Genomic DNA, 21,620 nt, shown 5'->3' on the forward strand with positions numbered 1-21,620 from the left:
TATGAGCCCCTAATAAAATGTAAAAAAAGAAAAGAAAGGAGGGGCACTTGGTAAATAAGGACAGGGATGCTGGCGGGCGTGTGTGTGTGTGTGTGTGTGTGTGTGTAGGGGCTTTAATCTACCCCTAGCCTAGAGCAAAACCTCCTTTCCCAGGTCTTAGGATCGCTATGGATTTTTGGCCTTTATTCACTTTGCTACCCCGACAATCCCTGGTCCCATGGAGAAAGGGAGGTGCCTGGCTCTAAATGACTTAGTCAAGGACAGAGAGGAAATAAGACTTCAGTCTTCTCCTCAGTCCAGAGACACTTCCTCTTCCTTGAGGTTTCCTAATTGGCTTTCTGTAATTCCTCTTTTGTTACCACAAAATAAAGCTAAGAATTTGATGGCCCAAATTTTCTTGGGGTAAATAAGAAAATAATGAAGTTTCTGATTACTTTAACCAATATTTTCAGTCACCAATTTGGGAACTAGTCCTTAAGGACCCAATTATTGATAGGAACGGAAGAGGATTCCCCTCTTAATTTGGGGTTGCTTTGAGATGACTGAGTCGCTTAGTGGGTTATGTGTTGGGCTGTTTTAAGTTCAGGGTCAGCAGTTTGAACCCGCCAGCAACTCCAAGGGGAAAAGATGAGGCTTTCTGCTCCTGTAAAGATTGCGGCCCTGGAAACAACTCCCAGGAGCAGTTCTACTCTGTCCACACGGTTGCTATGAGTCAGAATCGCCTCTATGGCGAGGAGGTTGATTTGCCAAGCCTTATCTGAGATCTTCTTACCTCACCCAGAGTTCATTTCATCCACTGTGACCACACAAAGGCAATTTTCAAAGATCAACCACAGTCAGCACATCCAGGCCTTAAACTATTTCAACGATTTAAAGCACACACACACCTGTTGCCAACCCCAAGGTCGTTAAGACAGCTCCAAGTAGTGGTGACCCCAGGTGTTAAAGAGCAGAACTGCTGCATGGGACACTCTGGGCTGTACTTTTCACAGAAGAAAATCTCCAGGGCTCCCTCCCACAGTGCCAGTGGGTGGGTTTTAATCATCAAATTGTAGGTTAATGCCAGTGGTGGGTTTCAGCTGGTGCACACCGGTTCGGTAGAACCAATACCTAATTACTGGTTGAGTCCAGCGAACTAGTTGTTAAAATTCTCTCTCCAATGGGCAGCGGAACAACTGCCCAAGGTGGAAATCACATATGCGCATTCCTTCCTCTTTTTAATGTTCATCTGTGCAGCGGTGTACTCTAAGCTACCCATGGGTATTAAACATTAGACAGAACCGTGCTGGTAGTATTTACGTAATCATTTCATAAAACTCATTATACTTTTGATGAGACACTGCATTTTTATTCCCTTGTATTTACTTCATTAAACAAACAGAACTTAGAGAAAAGGTACCAAACAATCAGTGAAAAGATGGTTAAGGATACACTGCACAGCAATGATGCTCAGATAAAAAATAAAGAAGCAACATAGAAATATCTTAAACAATAGTCATTAATTTTTGTCAAGTATTATTTAATATCTTTTCATACATATCTTAAAACTCTTTTTATAACATAATCTAGTTTGAGTGCCTCTTTTATTGTTCTTAAGTATTAACTATTTGAAATATTAACTATTTGAAATAATGAATTACCTTTCAGTATATCATATTTTTATGTTTAAAACAGATAATAGGGCAGCAAACCAGTTGTTATATCATTTAAATCCCACCTTGAGTTATTCCCTGTGGCCCTGAGTCAATTCCAACTCACAGTGCCTCTAAATAGGGTTTCTACAGCTTTGTAAATCTTTACGGGCACAGCCAGCCTCCTCTTTCTCCCGCTGAGCGGCTGGTGGGTTTGAACTGCCAACCTTATAGTGAGCAGTCCAATGTCACCAGGACTCTTCTAGCTGAGAAGAGAAAGCATTCTTCGCCACTCAGGGGCCTCCTTAGGCACATAACACATGCTATTTCAGCTACTACAGTGCCATGGACAGAGTGAATACTAATTAAATAAGTAAATATTTAATACGTTTGAGCCATGAGAGGGATTCAATGGTATTAGAGAGGGCAGAAATGAAGAGTGGTTGTTGTTATTACTATTTTAAAAATCATTATATTGCGGGCTCATAGTATAACTCTTATCATAATCCAAACACCCATCCATCCATCGTGTCAAGCACATTTGTATATCTGTTGCCATCATTATTTTCTTTTTCTTTTTTTCATCATTTTAAAAACATTTTCTTTCTACTTGAGCCCTTGGTATCAGCTTCTCATTTTTCCCCTCCCTTTCTCTCCCACCCTCCCTCATGAACCCTTGCAAATTTATAAATTTTTTTCATGTCTTATACTGCTCAATGTCAGTATAAGATACTTCACCCACTTTTCTTTTGTCCATCCCCCTGGGAAAGGTTTATAGGTAGTTCATTGTGATCGGTTCCCCCTTTCTCCTCTACCTTCCCCTTCCCCTCCTGGTATGGCTACTCTCAATATTGGTCCTGATGTTATTTCTTAAGAACCTACGAGGCACCAGACACTACAGACTATGTTCCTGGGCTAGTCAGTTCTTACACATGCAAAATTTACCAAGGAACAAGAGGGGAATTCTCTCAAAGGAGAAGTGAGTATTACAGGTAAAAATAAGGAAGACATTTTCAAACAACTTCTCCAAAATCGTGCAGCAAACATTCATTGAGCTCGTCCTCTGGGCAAGAAACTGGACAGAGAGATGAGGCAGATGAGGTTCCCACCAGATGTCAAGACAAAGCATAAGCGAAAGCAGCACTAATACAAGGCGGCTCATGCTACTTCTGGAAATGACCGTGGACCGAGCGAGGTGTCTGTCGGGAGGACACGGGGGACGCTGAGAGATGTGGGTGCAGGGGGGTCGGCTCACCCTTAAGTTTGGAATTGCCAAGGAAAGCACAGGAGGGCAGAGGGGTGAGGGCATCTGGTCTGGCTGAAACCAGCCCTGAGGGGATTGCTTTGAGAGAGGGGAGGAGTGGGTGAGAACACAGTCTATGACCACTTACATAGCACCACCTGTTCAACACGGATTTCCTCACAGAAACGTCCTTTGCCATGTCACATAAGAAAGTTATTCATTTATAGAAACGGCAGCTCTTCCTTAGCCAGCTCTTCAGAAACGTGGTCTTTGCAGAGATTATTTCCTGAGCTATTGGAGCTCAGAGGGCAAACCTTGGAAAAGACCCATTTCATCAAAGATTTGAACATGCCGGCCAGAACAGGACAAAATGTCTAAGGAAATGACCTCTAACTTGAGCCAAAAGCAGTCATCGCATTTGGCAGCTTCTTAGAACACGAATTTCCTTCTGAACACAAGCAAGTTTGAATAACATTTTGTAAGTATAAAACTTAACAAAACAAAAAACAACCTCAAACCCATGTCTTTGAGCCCATTCCGATCATAAGGATGCCGTATGGTGGAGCAGAACTGCCCTGTGGGCTTCTGGGACGGTGAATAATTACAGGAACAGACAGCTCCAGCTTTCCCCTATGGATGGCCTGGTGGTTTCAAACCTCCGACCTTGCTGTTAGCAGCCCAATCCATCACCCTCGAGGCCACCGGGGATGTTGTATGTCCTTCCTCACTAATTATGAACTCCTGTTGCCCTTGGGTGGATTCTAATTCATAACAGCCCTACAGGAAAGGCTATCATCTTTTTTTAAAAAATAGTTTTATTAGGGACTCATACACCTATCACAATCCATACATACAGCAATTGTGTAAAGCACAGTTGTACATTCGTTGCCCTCATCATTCTCAAAACATTTGTTCTCCACTTAAGCCCTTTGCATCAGCTCCTCATTTTTCCCCCTCCCCTCCTCCCCCTTCTCTCTGAAGCCTTGATAATTTATAATTATTTTGTCATATCTTGCTCTGTCCCACATCTCCCTTCCCCCACTTTTCTGTTGTCTGTCCCCCAGGGAGGAGGTCACATGTAGATCCTTGTAATCGGTTCCCCTTTTCCAACCCACCTCTCTATCCCCTCCCAGTATCGCCACTCACACCACTGGTCCTGAGGGGATCATCCGCCCTGGCTTCCCTGTGTTTCCAGTTCCCATCTGTACCAGTGCACATCCTCTGGTCTAGCCAGGCTTGCAAGGTAGGATTCGGATCATGACAGTGGGAGGGGCAGGGAAAGGAAGCATTTAGGAACTAGAGGAAAGTTGTATTTTTCATCGTTGCTATATTGCACCCTGACTGTCTCGTCTCCTCCCCAAGACCCTTCTGTAAGGGGATGTCCAGTGGCCTACAAATGGGCTTTGGGTTTCTACTCCGCACTCCCCTGCTCATCCACTATGGTAAGATTTTTGTTCTGATGATGCCTGATACCTGATCCCTTGACACCTTGTGATTGCACAGGCTGGTGTGCTTCTTCCATGTGGACTTTGTTGCTTCTGAGCTAGATGGCCACTTGTTTAGCTTCAAGCCTTTAAGACCAGACGCTATCTCTTTTGATAGCAGGACACCATCAGCTTTCTTCACATTTAGTTGTTTACCCACTTTGTCTTCAGCGGTCGTGTCGGGAAGGTAAGCATCATAGAATGCCAATTTAATAGAAGAAAGTATTCTTGCCTTGAGGGAGTACTTGAGTGGAGGTCCAATGTCCCTCTGCTACCTTAATACTAACCTAATAAATATATGCACATAGATCTATTTCCCCATCCTCATGTATAACTATGTTTGCATATGTACACGTCTTTATCTAGACCTCTCTAAATGCCCTCTGCCTCCCAGCTCTTTCCTCTATTTCCTTTGACTTCCCTCCTGTCCTACTATCATGCTCAGTCCCCACCAGGGTTTCAGCAATTCCTCCTAGTTATGTTGCTCTTGATCACGCCCCACCAGGCCTCCCACACCCTCCTCACCACTGATTTGGATTGCTTGTTGTTCCCTTGTCCCTGGGTTTATTAACACCACTACCTTTCCCCCCACCTCCCCATCTCCCATGTCCCCCTGGAACTGTCGGTCCTGTTGTTTTCTTCTCCAATTGTTCATCCAGCCTATCTTATTCAGACAGACCTGCGGAGATAATAACATGCACAAAAATAAGACAGAGTACAACCAAGCAACAATATACAACAAAACAACAACAAACCAATGACAGAAACAAAACACAAGAAAGAAAAGCTTGTAGTTAGTTCAAGGGTTGTTTGTTGACTTTTAGGAGCATTTTCCAGTCCAGTCTGTTGGGGCACCATGCCCTGGCCCCAAAGTCCACCTTCAGCATTCCCTGGGGACCTTGCCACTCCATTCCCTTGCTGTTCTGTTGCACCCCCTTAATGTTTCGCCTCGGTGTGGCGGGATCCAATCAGGTGCAATTCCTTCACTGTGTCTCTGGTGTTGTCCCCTGTAGGGCTATGGGTCAGTGAGAGGCTATCATCTTTATGGAAGAAGACTGCCACATCTTTCTCCCACAATTAAGTATGACTGGGGATAAAATAGCACTTTTTACTCCCCACAACCCCAAAATTCCATATACAAATTATATCAATCTCGTATTACCATCTGTGGCAAAGGAATGATTAGGCAAGCCAATTAATTGATGTCTTTGAATAATAGTATAAAAATACACTTTCAGAAAATCAACAATTCAAAATAGGATTAAATTTTTGAAAAGGGTATTTTTAAAATAATAGTTTATATATATATATATATATATATATATATATATGGTATGCCCACACCCAGAAATACCTATCTTTCAATTACTTTTGCCCTCTTCCCTAAAATTGAACCTATAAAACATAGGTGTGTTAAGCCAGGTAGACTAGAGAAGCAAATTCAGAGACACTCATATATATGTAAGAGAGAGATTTATATATCAAGAAGTATTTACATATCAGGAAAAATCCCAGCCCAATCCAGATCACGTCCCTAAGTTCGATACTAGTCCACAACTCTCTACATAGACTCACGCAGCCACAAGCAATAATGCAAAATGCAAGACGATCACAGACTGGTGGGTGAGAAGTTGTGGGTCAAATGGCTGTGGAAGGATCATAGGGCTCGGGAAGGGCTCTGAGTGGTTTGTCAGCAGGAAGGCAGAGAAAGAGTGGCCCGCCTCCAAAGAGCTCCTTCCAAATGAGGTAATCAAGCTGGGACCTGATTGGCAGGCTAAACTCTACCTATATCTTTTTACAGGTACCATGTTGACTATATATATAATCACAACTTTGAAGTTGCTCTGCTATAAACGCATCTACCAGATCGGGAACATTAGCATAGGGGCTGACAATATCACTATTTAGTAGGAGCTCTTTGGGGTTCATGTCCTCTTTAGTGGCTATGCATACATACCAGCATACATACACACATAAATACTTATATACATATAATGAGGAAAGACTTAACTGCATTTTCAAATTCGAAAACAGATACCAGAAAGATGTTTTTTTTTTAAAAAAGCCTCACCACATGAGGAGGGTGTAGGAGGCCTGGTAGGGAGAGACCAAGGGTAATGTAACTGAGAGGAATTACTGAAACCCAAATGAAGGCTGAGCATGATAGTGGGACAAAAGGAAAGTAAAAGGAAATAGAGGAAAGAGCTAGGAGGCAAAGGGCATTTGTAAGGTCTAAATAAAGGCATGTACATAGGTAAATATATTTATATATGATGTTGGGGAAATAGATCTATGTACATATATGTATAGGTTTAGTATTAAGGTGGCAGAAGGACATTGGAGCTCCACTCAGGTACTCCCTCAATGCAAGAATACTTTGTTCGATTAAACTGGCATTCCATGATAATCACCTTCCTGACAGGATCGCTGAAGACAAATGGGTGCATAAGCAAATGTGGTGAAGAAAGCTGATGGTGCCTGGCTATCAAAAGATATAGCATCTGGGGTCTTAAAGGCTTGAAGGTAAACAAGCAGCCATCTAGCTCAAAAGCAACAAAGCCCACATGGAAGAAGCACACTAGCCTGTACAATCACGAGGTGTCAAAGGGATCAGGTATCAGGCATCAAAGAACAAAAAATGTATCATTGTGAATGAGAGGGAGTGCAGAGTGAAGACCCAAATCCCATCTGTAGGCAACTGGACATCCCCTTATGGAAGGGCCATGGGGGGGGGGGAGACAGCCAGTCAGGGTGCAGTGTAGCAACATACAACTTTCCTCTAGTTCCTAAATGCTGCTCCCCACCCCACTTTCATGATCCCAATTCTACCTTATAAATCTGGCTAGACCAGAGGATGTACACTGGTACAGATAGGAACTGGAAACACAGGGGATCCAGGACAGATGATCCCTTCAGGACCAGTGGTGTGAGTGGCGATACTGGGAGGGTGGAGGGAGGATGGGTTGGAAAGAGGGAAACTGATTACAAGGATCTACATATAACCTCCTCCCTCGGGGACGGACAACAGAAAAGTGGGTGAAGGGAGACATTGGACCGTGTAAGATATGACAAAATAATAATAATTTATAAATTATCAGGGGTTCATGAGGGAGTTGAGAGTCGGGAGTGAGGGGGGAAAATGAAGAGCTGATGCTAGGGGCTTATGTGGAGAGCAAATGTTTTGAGAATGATGAGGGCAATGAATGTACAGATGTGCTTTACACAATGGATGTATGGTTTTTTTTAAAAGTCTCACCACCATAGAGTCAATTCCAACCCAGAACAACCCTGACAGAGTAGAACTGCCTCTCCCTCGGGGTTTCTGAGCCCATCACTCCTGATGGAAGTAGAAAGTCCCTTCTGTGTCCTGTGGAGCAGCTGGTGATATCAGAATGCTCACCTTATGGGTCGCAGTCCAACGAGTCACCACTAGCCCACCCCCCACTCCGCATGAGCCATGTGAATCATACCATGGGTATACAGCAATGCCCTGGATTAACCTGGGTGCCCCTCTTAAGCTGGGTGCCCTGGTGCAGTTTGACCCCACCAGCCCTTTCTCAGGAGACCGAGGGAGAAAGAGGTGGCACTCTGCTTCCGTGAAGACCAGCTTCACTCAGTCCTATAGAGTTGCGATGAGTTGTCATCAACTTGACACTAACAGCTTTGCTGCTTTTTGTTTAATTCACTTATGAATTTATATGATTAGAGTACATCAGGGAAAATCAGTGGAGTAATATAAGAACAAGGAAAAATGTTCATTTTCTGCCAAGTGTAAAAATAATGTTAAAAAGAATTTGCTGAGAAAGATATTTTTAAAGGGCTACATGTGTAGAGAAAAATAGGTATATTTATGTATGTATAAATATATATATACATATATCTATTATATATATGATTGGAGTGGAGGGTAGAGAAAAATGCAGCTTTAGGCTGTAGGGGCTAAGCTTTCACATTTATTTGGCCTATTTCTCCTTTCCCAGAAAAAATTCCTCAGTGCCCCCTCCCTGCAATGAAAACATTTGTACGATAGCCCATAGTCCATACTAAAGTGCAGGTATGTGCTGGTGCAGGCTCTTTGGATGGCACCGTCCACTTTGGGAAACACAGCTCTAGGGCAAGGTCACTGCAAAGAATACAAGAATGAGCTACTTTACAGAGTTAGTAATAGTGTCTATCTTAGGCAGCAAGTCTGGACGAGTGACTTACCTTTCCAAAGACCTGACATCACTGTGTTTCATGGAGGAGGAAGCTCCACTCGCAGCCCAGGATGCCCCCCTGCTCCTCAGAGCCCAGTCAATACAATTGTCAGGAGATTCTTTTTGAATCTGTCAGGTAGCCAACATCCTGGGTTGCAGTGTCATCCCAGAAAGGACAAGAAATCTGTTGCAATAAGGGACTTTAATATTCAGATGTGAACAAGAAACAGCGATTTCATAATGTTCTAGTCTAGATGAGAGTGATGGGTAATTTGGCTGGATCTCCTTAAAATGAACTTATGTCCCCTACATATTAGGAAGAAGAGCCATCACAGCAGTTCCTTGCACTAAAGCTTTAAAAGAACCAAAGAGGAAGACTGAAGTCATTTTTATGTGGTTGAAACAAATGCTTTAGAACCATTGTTTTGTCAGGAACAACCAAAAAACTTGCACATGTCACTGCTCTTTAGAGAAAGTAATCATGGTTATTGCAATAGCTTAAAATACTTAATAAGCGTGTCTGTCTGAGGGTACTCTGGGAACAAACACTACTTTTAGCTGCCATCAGTGATTAGATCGTTGTCTTCCTGTTGATTCCAAATCACACGTGTGTCTTCAGCAGCATGCTCAGTCGGATCAAATATTGAAAACGAACGAGCTTGAGGCGACTAGGGGCCAGAGCAGCCCGTAACAACATAAAACAGGGATGATGAAGGGAAATGAACGATTACGCCTCGAGTTTAAAGCCACTCGCCTGTGTTCTTGCTGCTTGTTCTTGCTGTAAGCATTTTCTCCTGCTTCAACCAAGTAGGTCGCTGAAGGGAACTCTTTCCATTGATAAAGTGTAGACTTAAGCACGCTACTTATCCTCGTCTGGGCAGGGAAAGGGCAAGGAAAATTGGTCCTCCCTCCTGTCTGCCCTCTTCCAGATGCCCTTTACTCACTGATGCCTAGTCTCCTGCCTCCTGTAGAACTGATGATGCTTTGTGTAGAGGCGTCAGGTAGCACCACCCCTTACTCTTCCATGTAACTCCCACCTGGGACTATAAGGTTTCACAAATAAAAATAAAGGCCACTCCACTGAATTTCAGATCAAGTACAAATATCTTTAGGACAAACTCACATATTTACCTGAAATTAGAATTTAAGTGGGCATCCTTTATTTATTTATCCAGCATCCCCAATTCTACATGATGGGCTACAGGAGACCCCAGCAATTTCCCGGTTCCTCTTACTTAGAACTCTGTTTATATCCAGGCCTGAGACAAGGCACTCTTTCCATCGCGGTGGACTGTGTTCCCATGATCCCTTCCCCTCTGGTCATTCCCACAGAACTCCTTTAGAAGCCAAAGGATGGCCGAGATGCCAGATCTGGTCTGAACTTTGTCCTCAATTCTTGATCACGTGGGTTTTCAGCAAATGAAGACTCAGAGGGAAGGTCCAGAATCCAGAGACTACCTGGTACACCTTCCCTTTTAGAGAGAGGAGCTAGCAGGGCAGGGCGGGTGGGGGTGGGGGGAGAGCTAATATAAACACAGGCTGCATTTTGTAGGATGGAAGAACAGTCAAACAGCAAGAGCCTACTAGAATGGAGGCAGAAGTGACATTTATAGGAAGGCAAGGCACCGCAGGTGAGTGAGGCCTCAAGGAGAATAAGCGCAGGCTTCTCGCAAGAGATTCGCGTTTGCAGCGTCCGAGAACAAGAGGGACAGATGGCTGAAATTCCAGAGCGACAGAGAGAAGCACAAAGTATTTTACACATTTATTTGTTTGGTTAAAAAATTTTTTTAGACATTTTTAAGTGGCAGTGTTTATGTTTTTGCGAAGCCTTTATCTTACATAATGGTCTGACATTAAAGACTTTTTACCAATCCACAGCACAGTTTTTTTTCTTTAGCCAACCAATTACTTATTCTCTCATAGTTTAAGAGGCTAACCGTCCACATACAGGGCACTAGCTCTAGGGGAAAGCTTTTTCTGTCTGCTCTTGTCTTTCTCCCACTTCCCTGTCGGCGCTGGAGGAAGGTCCTTGTCTTTTTAGTTAGTTTCTGGGTTCTGTGGCGATCTCCATTGGCTTGGCCCCTATCTTTTTACATTTCTGCTTTCTTAATCTGCTCCTCTAATTTTCTGCTTAATTTTTTTCAATTGTGAATTGGTTGAAAGTTTTACATTAAAAAATTCATACACATTTTGTTTTATCTCAATCATTGCAATCCCCTCAATGATTGAGTTATACTCAATTAATATGGCCCTCCAAGCTATAATCCTTTATGTGATATATAATAATCCCAGATTTCATACACCTGCGGCTGTGGTCCAATTCTGGAGAGAATCATCGGCTAACAAACAGGAATGGGATGTGCTTGAGCTCTGACCTTAGCAAAGGGTGTGAAATTGTTATCTCAGTTACTATTATTTACAAAGGATATAAGGAATTCTATGCTATAGCTGAGAGGAGAAGAAAACTGTGTCTGAAGTGGCCTAGGAAAAATGTCTGGCTGATTAAGACTAGTAGGAGGCCAATGCCTACTAGTTTCATCTTGCAAGAGGCGCCAGGGTCATAGGTGCATAAATAAGGCACAGTCCAGGAGTGGAGCACAGATTATTACATTTGAGTGAAATTCGATTACACCACGTAACTCCCACCAAATGATCTTTCCCTGCACAGGTCTAGTAAGAAGGTGGAGGAAGACACTGATAGGATTTAGTTGTAAATGTGAACAGGATTCTCTGCAATGCCATCCGATTGTGTATAAGATGAGTCCACAGAGCAGCAAGGGGTGGGATCTCATCACAGGTAAGAGTCAGGATTGGAGTGCATCCTCTGACCCCAGCCTCGGCCTTACCCCTGCTTGACCTTCGGACTAAACCACACGGACCAGAGTGAAGACATTTCCTCAAACTTTTCCCCCCCTCAAACTTCTGTGAGTTCTGTGAGACACTAGCGATTCGCAGGACTCGGAGACAAGAGGGAAAAATACTCAAGGGAGGAGTGGGAGAAAAATGGAGTAGACTATCATCTTGCAAGAATTGGACTTTTGGGACCTTTTTCAATTTCCAGCTCCTGGAGACTGGCTTGGTATTAATTCTTACTGAGGAGACAGTTACCACACAGGAACATCACCCACTGCACCTCCTCCTTGTGTATCCTGTCTCCATTCCTACATCTCTCCTAACCATTCTGAACTTTGCCCATGGGTAAATGCTATTCTTCATCCCAAATAGTTGATTAATCTAAGGAGTACAAACACATCAAAAGTTTTCATTATTTCACTTATTTGTTGACCTTTTTTTTTTGGAGAGGGTGCTGAAAATAGAGCCACAAGGAAAAATTAAATTCTAGATCTGAAGAGATTTCAAAGGCCACAGTTTCTATCCAACCAATAAGCCTGTTCTCCTTCATGGTTTTGAGTTTTGATCTACATTTTCCTCACACTCTATCCAGGGCCTTCTAATGCAATCCCTCCCCATTTGAATGTTCTGTAGCTAAACTTTTGCTTCTTTTTACTTTTTAATTGTTTTTATTACAAATGGACACCTCTGGCTTCCTACTTTGTTTTATAGGTTTATTTTACTTTGGAGACTGTTATATCTGGGTGGTATCATGCATGCTAATCTCACCTTGTGTCTGTCTTATTAGTGCTGTCTGAAGACTTCTGGTATCTCTTGAGCAGTTGGTCTGGTTTTTACAATTTCTTTTAATTTCTGTTTATCTGGAAATGTCTTAATTTCATATCATATCATAAGGTATATGATTCTTAGTTGGCAATAATTTTTTAAATCATTTTATTACGGGCTCATACAACTCTTACCACAATCCATACATGCATCAATTGTGTAAAGCACATCTGGACATTCTTTGCCCTCATCATTCTCAAAACATTTGCTCTCCACTTAAGCCCCTGGTATCAGGTCCTCATTTTCTCCCCTTCCTCCCCGCTTCCCCACTCCCTCATGAGCCCTTGATAATTTATAAATAATTATTTAGTCATATCTTGCCCTGTCCGACATCTTCCTTCACCCACTTTTCTGTTGTTCGTCCCCCAGGGAGGAGGTCACATGTAGATCCTTGTAATCGGTTCCGTTTTTCCAATCCCCTCTCCCTCCACCCTCCCAGTATCGCCACTCACACCACTGGTCCTGAAGGGATCATATGCCCTGGATTCCCTGTGTTTCCAGTTCCTATCTGTACCAGTGCACATCCTCTGGTCTAGCCAGGCTTGCAAGGTAGAATTCGGATCATGATAGTGGGGGAAGTGGGGAGGGGTGGTGGTGTTCCACACTACAGTGCCTCTTCAATAAACTCACTAGTTCCATTTAAACCTGGTCTGATTCTGTTCTGAATGATGTCCCTCATCTGTAATTATTTTTTGTGAGCAGGGACAAGAACCTAGAAAAGAGAGACTCAAAACCGTGAGTTCCTTCCTAACACCAATAACTTTTTCTAATACACTCTCCCCACCCCCTGCTCCCGCTGCAAAGCATAGGTTTTAGGAAAACCTTTCCCCATCGTTCCTTGGATCCTGCCTGACTGGCATCTCTGTCTCTTGCAGGCGATCAGAATGAAAAGGAGCAGTCAGATGAAAGCTGCCTGTGTTCTGAGCACCCCTCCCCTCCCCAGGGTCACTGTGTCACTGTGACTTCCCCCAGCTCTTCCAGAAGGTTCTCTCCACCCCTGGACAAAGAACAGATGCACCTCCATTAACTCTAAGCAGCACCCGTGGTTTTATTTCTGAATAGTATCAGGGGGTCAAAATATAACTTTCCCTACTATGACTTTCTATCTTAGTGAGCCCTTCTGGAAACTTGAGCCCTTTAAAAAGGTCTCCTTTGTTATCTTCCTTTCACTTCCTTTGCTTTCTCTTAAGTGGCTGACAACAAAATTTCAAAGTAAGTTGATGCTCTACCATTCTGAGTTTTAGGAATTACTTTGGCCTAAGCCACAATGTCCAGTGGAATACTTGACTGAAAATCAGAAGGGTGGGTAATGGCTGGAATATCTCCACTCACTAACTAAAATCCAGGGGCCCGCTTCATCTTTCTGAGTCTGTTCTTGGGTCGTGCCCCACCTCTCTGTGCTTCTTGTGAGGAAGCTGCATTAAAGGTTTCAGCCAAGCTTAATACATGACTTTGTAATTTTTCCCCCTTAAAACAGGATACTTCCTTTAAAATAAAAAAGGGTTAGCATGCTGAAACAGTTTTCTAAGTATGGAGTTTTTGACATTTAGGATACAAGCATATTTGATTTCTAAGAGTTTTCTGAATCTCAGCATCATTTAATGGTCTAAATGGAGAGTTCTCTGGTCTAGTCACTCAGCAATGGTGAACTTAGTAAATGGTAAAAACTATATAATGAAACACTTCTATTTTTCATGGTTCCGACCACACCAGTCTGCCCTCTATCATATTCTCCTGCCCAATTAACAGATTAAAAAAACTTTTTATCACATAGCACAGAAAATACCAAGAAAACATAAATATTGCTAAAAAAAAAAATCCCCACCATCCCCAACACCACTGTTATCCAGTGTGGTGACATAGCCGCCCATGTCTGTCTGTGTATAACACACTCCTTATTTATATGAGGTACCCCCCAACAAACGGAAAAAAGCTCTGCTAAGCTGAGCTTTTGTAGTACGCCCACTAGGGAAGTGTAGAGCAATTTGTTCTGAGTTCGTACACCCAGTGTACAGCAAGGCACCTGGGAAGGTTCTCTCTGGTCACAATTTTTTTCGTAAAGCAGAGTTGCTCGAACCTCGTTTTTTGTGATGGCTGATTTAAGAGAACAGCACGTGGCTGTGAAATTTTGTTTCCTGCTTGGGAAAATGCCGCAGAAACTGCTGTGATGTTGAACACAGCCTAGAAAGTCAGTGCTATGGGAAAAACTCAAGCTTTCTTGTTTTGAAAAAGGTGAACCGTCAATTGATGGTAAACCTCATTCTGGACAGATGTCAACTTCCTGAAGGGGCAAAAACGTTGACAAAATTCACGCCCTTGTGCTCCAAGACCAAAGACAGACTACTGAAGAGACCGGGAAGTTAGCTGGACCATTCCGGAGCTCGGTTCAGCCAATGGTAACAGAAGACTTGGGAATGAGAAGGGTGTCAGCAAAACGGGTGCCTCCGGTCTGACTGAGCAGGACAAAGAGGGTCGAGTGGAAACATGCCGTGCTTTGCAAGAACAGCTTTCCAGCGACCTAGATGGTTTTCCCCAAGGTTGGTATTGGGGATAAAACACAGTGCTGTTCTTATGACCCCAAACCAAACCTCAGTCAAGCCAGTGGAAGACGCCATTGTCACCCTGCCCCAAAGAGCTTGGTAATGAAATCAAAGACCAAGACGGTGCTCATTGGTTTTTTTGAAGTGAGGGGGATAGTGCATTTCAAGTTCGGCACTCCACCAGGTCAGAATGTTAATCAAGCTTTTTATTTGGTTTTGAGAAGATTGTGTAACAGGAAAAAAAAAAAGATTGTGTAACAGGGTGAGACAAAAAAGGCCTGATTTGTGGCAGCTGGGGGACTGGTTTTGCCACCATGACAATGCACCGGCTCACACAGCCATCTCAGTGTGCCAGTTTGGGGCAAAAAACAGCATGTCTCTCTTGCCCCATGTTACCTTACTCAGCTGACCTTGCTCCCCGTGACATCTTTTTGTTTCCACAAATGAAAGGACAGCGATTGATGATGTTGAAGAGGTGAAGAACAAAACAAGGGAGGTGCTGTCAGCCATCCAAATGGATGGATTTGAAAAATGTTTCCAAAAATGGGATTGCAGATTTGACAAATGTAGCGGAGAGTACTTTGAAGGTGAGAAGGTTGTTTTTTAACTTAAATACATAGCTTTGAAAAAAAATCCATTCTTTTTTGGTATCCCCTTGTATACATGCTATGCATTGAATTGTGACCCCATCCAAACATGTGTTTTAAATCCTCATCCGTATATCTGTAATCCAATTTGGTCACAGGTTTTCTTTGTCTTGTTAATGAGATCATGTCAGTGTGTGGTGTGTTTTAAAGCCAGTCACTTTTGAAAAACAATAGGAGCAGATTAGGCAGAGAAGAAGCACAGATGAGAGAAGACAGATGTCATGCCAGAGACAAGGACCTCCTTTCAGAGCCAACACAGAGAGAAAGGCTTCCCTTGGGGCTAGAGCCCTGCATTTGGACAGCTAGTGTCTGACTATGAGAAAATAAATACCTTTTCACTAAGACTACCCACTTTTGTTACTTTTGTTACAGCATCCGTAGATATGTATACAACTTTATGTAAATGAAGCTACTTTTAATTTCCTCTACATCTTTTTAATGTTAATACATTTTATTGAGTTATGGTGTTATACAGTGAACCTGGTTATTCTGATGAATTCTGATTAGTATATACACATACCTTTTACTGTCACAGATCAAATCTATACAACTTTTCACCACCCCCAGAATTTTCTGACTTTCCCTCCCTCAAACAACCAACCCTGTTTCGATTTTACTCGTTAGTTTTGCTTGCTCTTGAATCATTCACCATGTTATCATGTGCAACTAATTTTTTTGTTTTTATACTTTTAAAAAACATCTGAATAATAATTATTTATAAACTATCAAGGGACCAGGGGTGGGATCGGGGAGGGAGGAGGACGGGGGAAAAAAAGGGAAACCGAGCTGATTCCAGGAACCCAAGTGGAAGGTGAATTATGAGAATGATGAGTGCAACGAATGTATAAGGGTGCTTTGCTCAATTGATGTATGTGCAGACTGTGATAAGAGCCTTATGAGCCCCAATAAAAAGATTAAAAGAAAAAGAGTTTCAAAAGAAAAAAAACACCAAAAAAACATCTGAGTTGTTTCATGTTGGTTATTTATTATATTGATGAGTAATATACCACGATAACCAATACATTTCAATTTTTAAATCTGTGATCCTTTTGATAGACATTTGAATGATAGTCACTTTTTGGCTATTTGAAGAATAGTAAGAATTCTACCCATAATATTTGAAATACATTTATCAGTAAAAGAAAACATGCTGGTAGATTATAAAATGAGCTACATGAAATGAGAACAAAATCTAACTATCCACTGACAGGAGAATGAATAAGTTTGAATAAATAAAACTGAACACATAAATATAAATAAAACTGAACACAACAACCATGAATAAGTAAAACTGAACACTGTAACAAAAATAAGGTGTAACAATGCTAACCATGGATGAATTTCAACATAATGTTCAGCAAAAGCACAAAGCAAATCAGAGAATAGTACACAGAGAATGATTCCAGTCTTAAGAGATCTAAGAAATTTTTTATTAATACACTAGACTACATAGGGATGTATGTAAGTCAAAAAAGTATTGCTAAAAAAGTCCTAGAAACCTTTACTGGATAAATATATCAAAATGTGAGCCTTTTGTTTCCGGTCTCCTCCACCTGAAGGTGGCGGTTCCATCTCTCTAATCTTTCCCCAAAGAATTCTGTGCTCTGATTGACCCACGTCAAAATGGAAGTCCCGGCAACCTTGAAGGAATCAAACTGTTTTCCTTAAAGTGTTCTTTAAGCTTGGGGACCAAAAAGATGCTAGCAGGGGCAAGATGCGGGCTACACGGTAGATGGGGCAAGGTTTCCCATGAGATCCTCCTAGGGCAGCTTTTGCTGCCCTCAAAGAATGGACAGGTACATTGGAGTGATGGGGAAATTCCTTAGGTCAGTTCTCCTGGTCTTTTTCTCACCAATGCAGTTGTCAGTTTTCTTAAAATTTCTTCATAATAAGCCTCTATGATCATCTGGTATCAAATTGGTCAAGATTACGCTCTTGAGATTCCAAAAAACAGTGCCACAACTTTCAGAGGTGAGCTCTCTTGACCTCAGCTGGCCGGATGGATCCCTTGACTGTTCTGTTTGGACCTTTTCTGGAAGGCACCCTAATGAACCGAAGCCTAGGGAACTACTGAGCCTCTGGCTGCGGCCTATAGCTGAGACATGATTAAACACGTTTACTGGGACTGCATTTGTATGTGTAAGAACTAGAACCTTAGTACCAATACTTTCTGCCTTGCCCAGCTCGATGAACACAACAGAATTTTAAAGACAAGAGGATCAAAAACACCAAATTTAGGAAAGTAGTCACTTTTGTAAGGAAGACATTAATATTCTAGGCCAAATTTTGAGTGTTAAGTATAGTCTTTGTAACGTCTACATGTCTGGATTATATCATGATACAATTTTAAAGTACTGCATTATTACTTGACTATTTGCTATGAGGAAATTTATTTTAAAGTATTCATCCGTGCTTGTGCATACAAAAACTCTCTAAGTTTAGAAATACTGGCAGGACTTTTTTTTTTTGAGGAAGAATATAACTGAAATTTTATTTAAAAAATAATTTTATTGGGGGCTCGTACAATTCTTATCACCATACATACATCCATTGTGTCAAGCGCATATGTACATTTGTTGCCATCATCATTCTCAAAAACATTTGTCTTCCACTTGAGCCCTTAATATCAGCTGCTTGTTTTCCCCCTCCCTCCCACTCTCCCCTACTCCATAAACCCTTCATAATTCATAAATTATTATTTTGTCATGTTATACAGTCTGATGTCTCCCCCTGCCCTCTTGTCTGCTGTCCCTCCCCCAGGGAGGAAGCTATACATAGATTCTTGTAATCAGTTTCCCCTTTCCATCCCACCTTCCCTCCACCCTCCAGGCATCGCCACTCTCACCACTGGTCCTGGAGGAGTCATCTGCCCTGGATTCCCTGTTTCCAGTTCCTATCTGTACCGGTGCACATCCTCTGGTCTAGCCAGATTTGTAAGGTAGAATTGGATCATGATAGTGGGGGAAGGAAGTTATTTAACAACTAGAGGAAAGTTATATGTTTCATCGTTGCTACCCTGCACCCTGATTGGCTCATCTCCTCCCCGCCACCCTTCAGTAAGTGGTGTCCGGTCGGCTGCCGATGGGCTTTGAGTCTCCACTCTGCACTCACCCTCGGCGGGACTTTTCTATATATTTTTCTGATTATTTTCTACAGACGCTCGCCGTCTTCTAAATTATGCCTACTTTGTTCCTTACATTGTACTTAGCACTCAAGATACATTAGTTCACACAAACAAATAAGTCTATGCCTTCATTGAATTTCCAAATTTAAAAAAGTGACATTTCTGCTGAGCCAGAAGGTCGTGGATGCCATGGAGGAGTCTCTGGGAGGTACAGAAGCTTCCGTGTGTCTAACTACAAGTTAGAAGGTCTCTGCTTTGAACCCACCAGACGCACCTCAACAAACGGGCCTGTGGGCCTGCTTCTGCAAGGTCACAGCCTTGAGAACCCGATGGAGCAGCACACGTGGGTCCTCAGGAGTCTGGCGTGGGCTCTATGGCAACCAACAGCAGCGGCAGCGGCAGCTGTGACAGACGGACAGACGGCTCCGAGGGGCGGTGTCCCCGCGGGGCATCAGCAGGAGGGCAGATGAGGGCAGCACAGGCTTCATCGACAACTGAGAAAGGAGCAGGTGAGCGCAGGGGACGTATGCGGAAGAACATCCCAGGAAGATCCCGGCGATGGGCACAGTCCATTTTCCTCTTCTCTGCGCGTGACACACACCCTGATTCAGTGCATGTGTATGACTTCATGCAGCTGGCATGATTGTGTATTCCACCTAAATGATTATATGAATATCTTTGCATAAATAAAGGTAAAGTTGTGGCTCTGTAACATTCCACTGGATATATAAATCATAATTTATATAATTTATACCAATGGATATTTAGCTCTTTTCCATTTTTAATTATCCTAGATTCTATATCACTTTAACTTCTGTCAGTCTTCATGAGTAAAAAACCACAAATTTTTAAGGGCTTTTTTGGCCTTAGAAATGGCTAAGGATGTAGACATGCTGCCTTTGTAGAGATGAATGGCTTTTTAATATAAAAACTGGAATTCTGAAATAATTATAAATGACATTGTCTTGTCTAAAAGATTCTCTCTCCATATTCCTAGACCTGGTGACTAAAGATGGGAACAGGTATAGAGAATAAAAAATACTTTCTTGGAGAAAGTGAATTTCAAAACGAATGATCTGAATAAGAAAGGCCCAGCTATGGTGGACAGCAAGAAAGGACCACAGCCGATGCCCTCAGGTGAGTTCAGGAGATAACACCCCAAAGGGAGAGACATTGGGAGGGGTTTTCTCGGGAAGTGCAGCCGAGAACAGAGACTAAAGGCATTCCGCAGTGAGTCTGGGTGAGCCAAGAACTATCAGAAGGAGTTGCAAACATGAATATTTTGAGCTGAAATCAAAAGCAGAGGTGAGAGATGTAGCAAGGGGATAAAACCGATAACTATTAATTATTTTACTAAACTAAGTCAAAAGGACAAATTGTTCCTTTTCTTTGAACCCATATCATTGGGTGATAAGTAACTAAACTTTATTGCTCAGCCTTTGGTATCTCGATCAGGGCCTCACAGAGGGAGGACTCTTCAGAGTGGGTAGGAGATGACGTGTGGAGAAGGGCTTCAGAAACAGCACGAGTAGCCCAGAGCCAGATGGACTGGCTCTGCTTTGGTGCCCTGGAAGGGGAGGCAGAGTAGCAAAATGGGAGTCAGGAGCACTAGGTGTTGCCCAAACAAGGGGAGCAGCTGGTCCGATAGGAGAAGTGTAGGATCCACACTGCAATGAGTCCCCCCATTCATGGATAAACATTTGACAACAAATCTTAGGAAAAAACATGCAACTCATTATGAAAAGAACGTATATCGCGTTTAATTGAAAAATCAGTTTGTTAGCATACAGACCAACCCAAACAGAGTATTAATGGAATTTTTTTGTCTTCAGGACACAGGCAACATCCCAAACAAGCATCAACCCAAAAGCTCGGCTGCCGCCCCAGGGGGCACTCCGCCACCGGCTCAGCACAGTGCCTTATGTCTTTCGGTGAAGGCAGAGCCATTTGTTCGGCACTTCATAGGAGTATCTTTCCACCAGGTCTTCATCATACGGTATATGCCAAGAGTCTCCCGTTGTCTGCACCACCGTGTCGTATCTGAGGACATGCTGTTGAGAATAACACGACTGGGTTACCTGGCCATTTCCCGTTCCCCGACGACGTCTCAGTTTGTTCCCAGGCTTATTTCCTCACTTGCTTCTCAGGGGCTGTTTAAGGAGCAGCAGCTCAGCAAAGATGTATTAAGACTTCCTTCTCTTTGAGTTTCAGTTTTAAAGTTAAGGACCCTCTAAATGACCATTGCACTTATAGGATACAGAATTCTTTTAGTTGCCTTTATTGATTTTGTAAGTATGAGGAAGAAAATAGGAGAAGGCCTCAAAACGTTACACTGGACCCCATGCACGCATCGACCAGCTTCAGCCATCACCAACTCAAGGCTGATCCTATTTCCTACCTGCTGCCTGCTCCCTCCCACACCCAAGCACACCCTGGACATGCTTTTTCTTTTGTGCAATTTCCACTATGTATCCCCTAAAAGTTAAGGGCGGTAGTTTTAAAAAGTTAACGTCAATACCAGTATTACATTTAAAAATTAATAACAATTCCTTAGCAACATTAAATTACTCCTTACATTTTCTCAATTATATGTGTGTATATGTATTTTACAGTTGATTTGCTTAAACTAGAATTGAAATGAAGTTATTACATGGAAGTATTTCTTAATTTTCTGTTAACCGAGGATTTCCTCTCGGGTAATTTTCTTTACTCTCAATTTTTCCCATTGTTGCTGCAGAAATTGGGCCAGCTGTCCTGTTCCTCAGTCTCCCCTGTGCTCACTTTACCGAGAGCAGCCTGGTCTCATTTGAGACTGCATTTCTATAAATCTGTTGTATACTTTTAGACAACTGAACCATATCTGGCGAGGGCCCAGTGTATTTTTCTGCAATACTTTTTCTTTGCATTTTCTTCCTTTTGCTCTCACAGAGGCATCCTCGTGGTGGCTGCTAACCAAAAGGTTGGCAGTTTGAACCTACCAACCACTCCTCAGGAGAAAGACGAGGCTTTCACTTTCATAGGTTTACAGCTTTGGAAACCCTGTGGAACAGCTCTATTCTGTCCTACTGGGTTGCTAT

The 21,620-nt window shown here is 42.6% G+C and overlaps 1 protein-coding gene across 2 annotated transcripts in view; it reads right to left on the bottom strand.

Annotated features, from left to right (window-relative positions):
* Positions 1-18,127: 18,127 nt before the first annotated feature.
* Positions 18,128-21,620, bottom strand: part of PRORP (protein only RNase P catalytic subunit) — a 133,059-nt gene continuing 129,566 nt past the window's right edge. The window contains exon 7 of one of the 2 annotated variants that reach the window (XM_075532395.1): positions 18,128-20,594. In XM_075532395.1, the coding sequence (XP_075388510.1) occupies positions 20,450-20,594 (145 nt within the window). In that variant the 3' untranslated portion in view covers positions 18,128-20,449. The remainder of the gene's footprint in view (positions 20,595-21,620) is intronic. The other variant, XM_075532394.1, reaches the window with a different exon arrangement.

This window comes from Tenrec ecaudatus, chromosome 14 (genome assembly GCF_050624435.1).
Source record: "Tenrec ecaudatus isolate mTenEca1 chromosome 14, mTenEca1.hap1, whole genome shotgun sequence".
Classification (NCBI taxonomy): domain Eukaryota; kingdom Metazoa; phylum Chordata; class Mammalia; order Afrosoricida; family Tenrecidae; genus Tenrec; species Tenrec ecaudatus.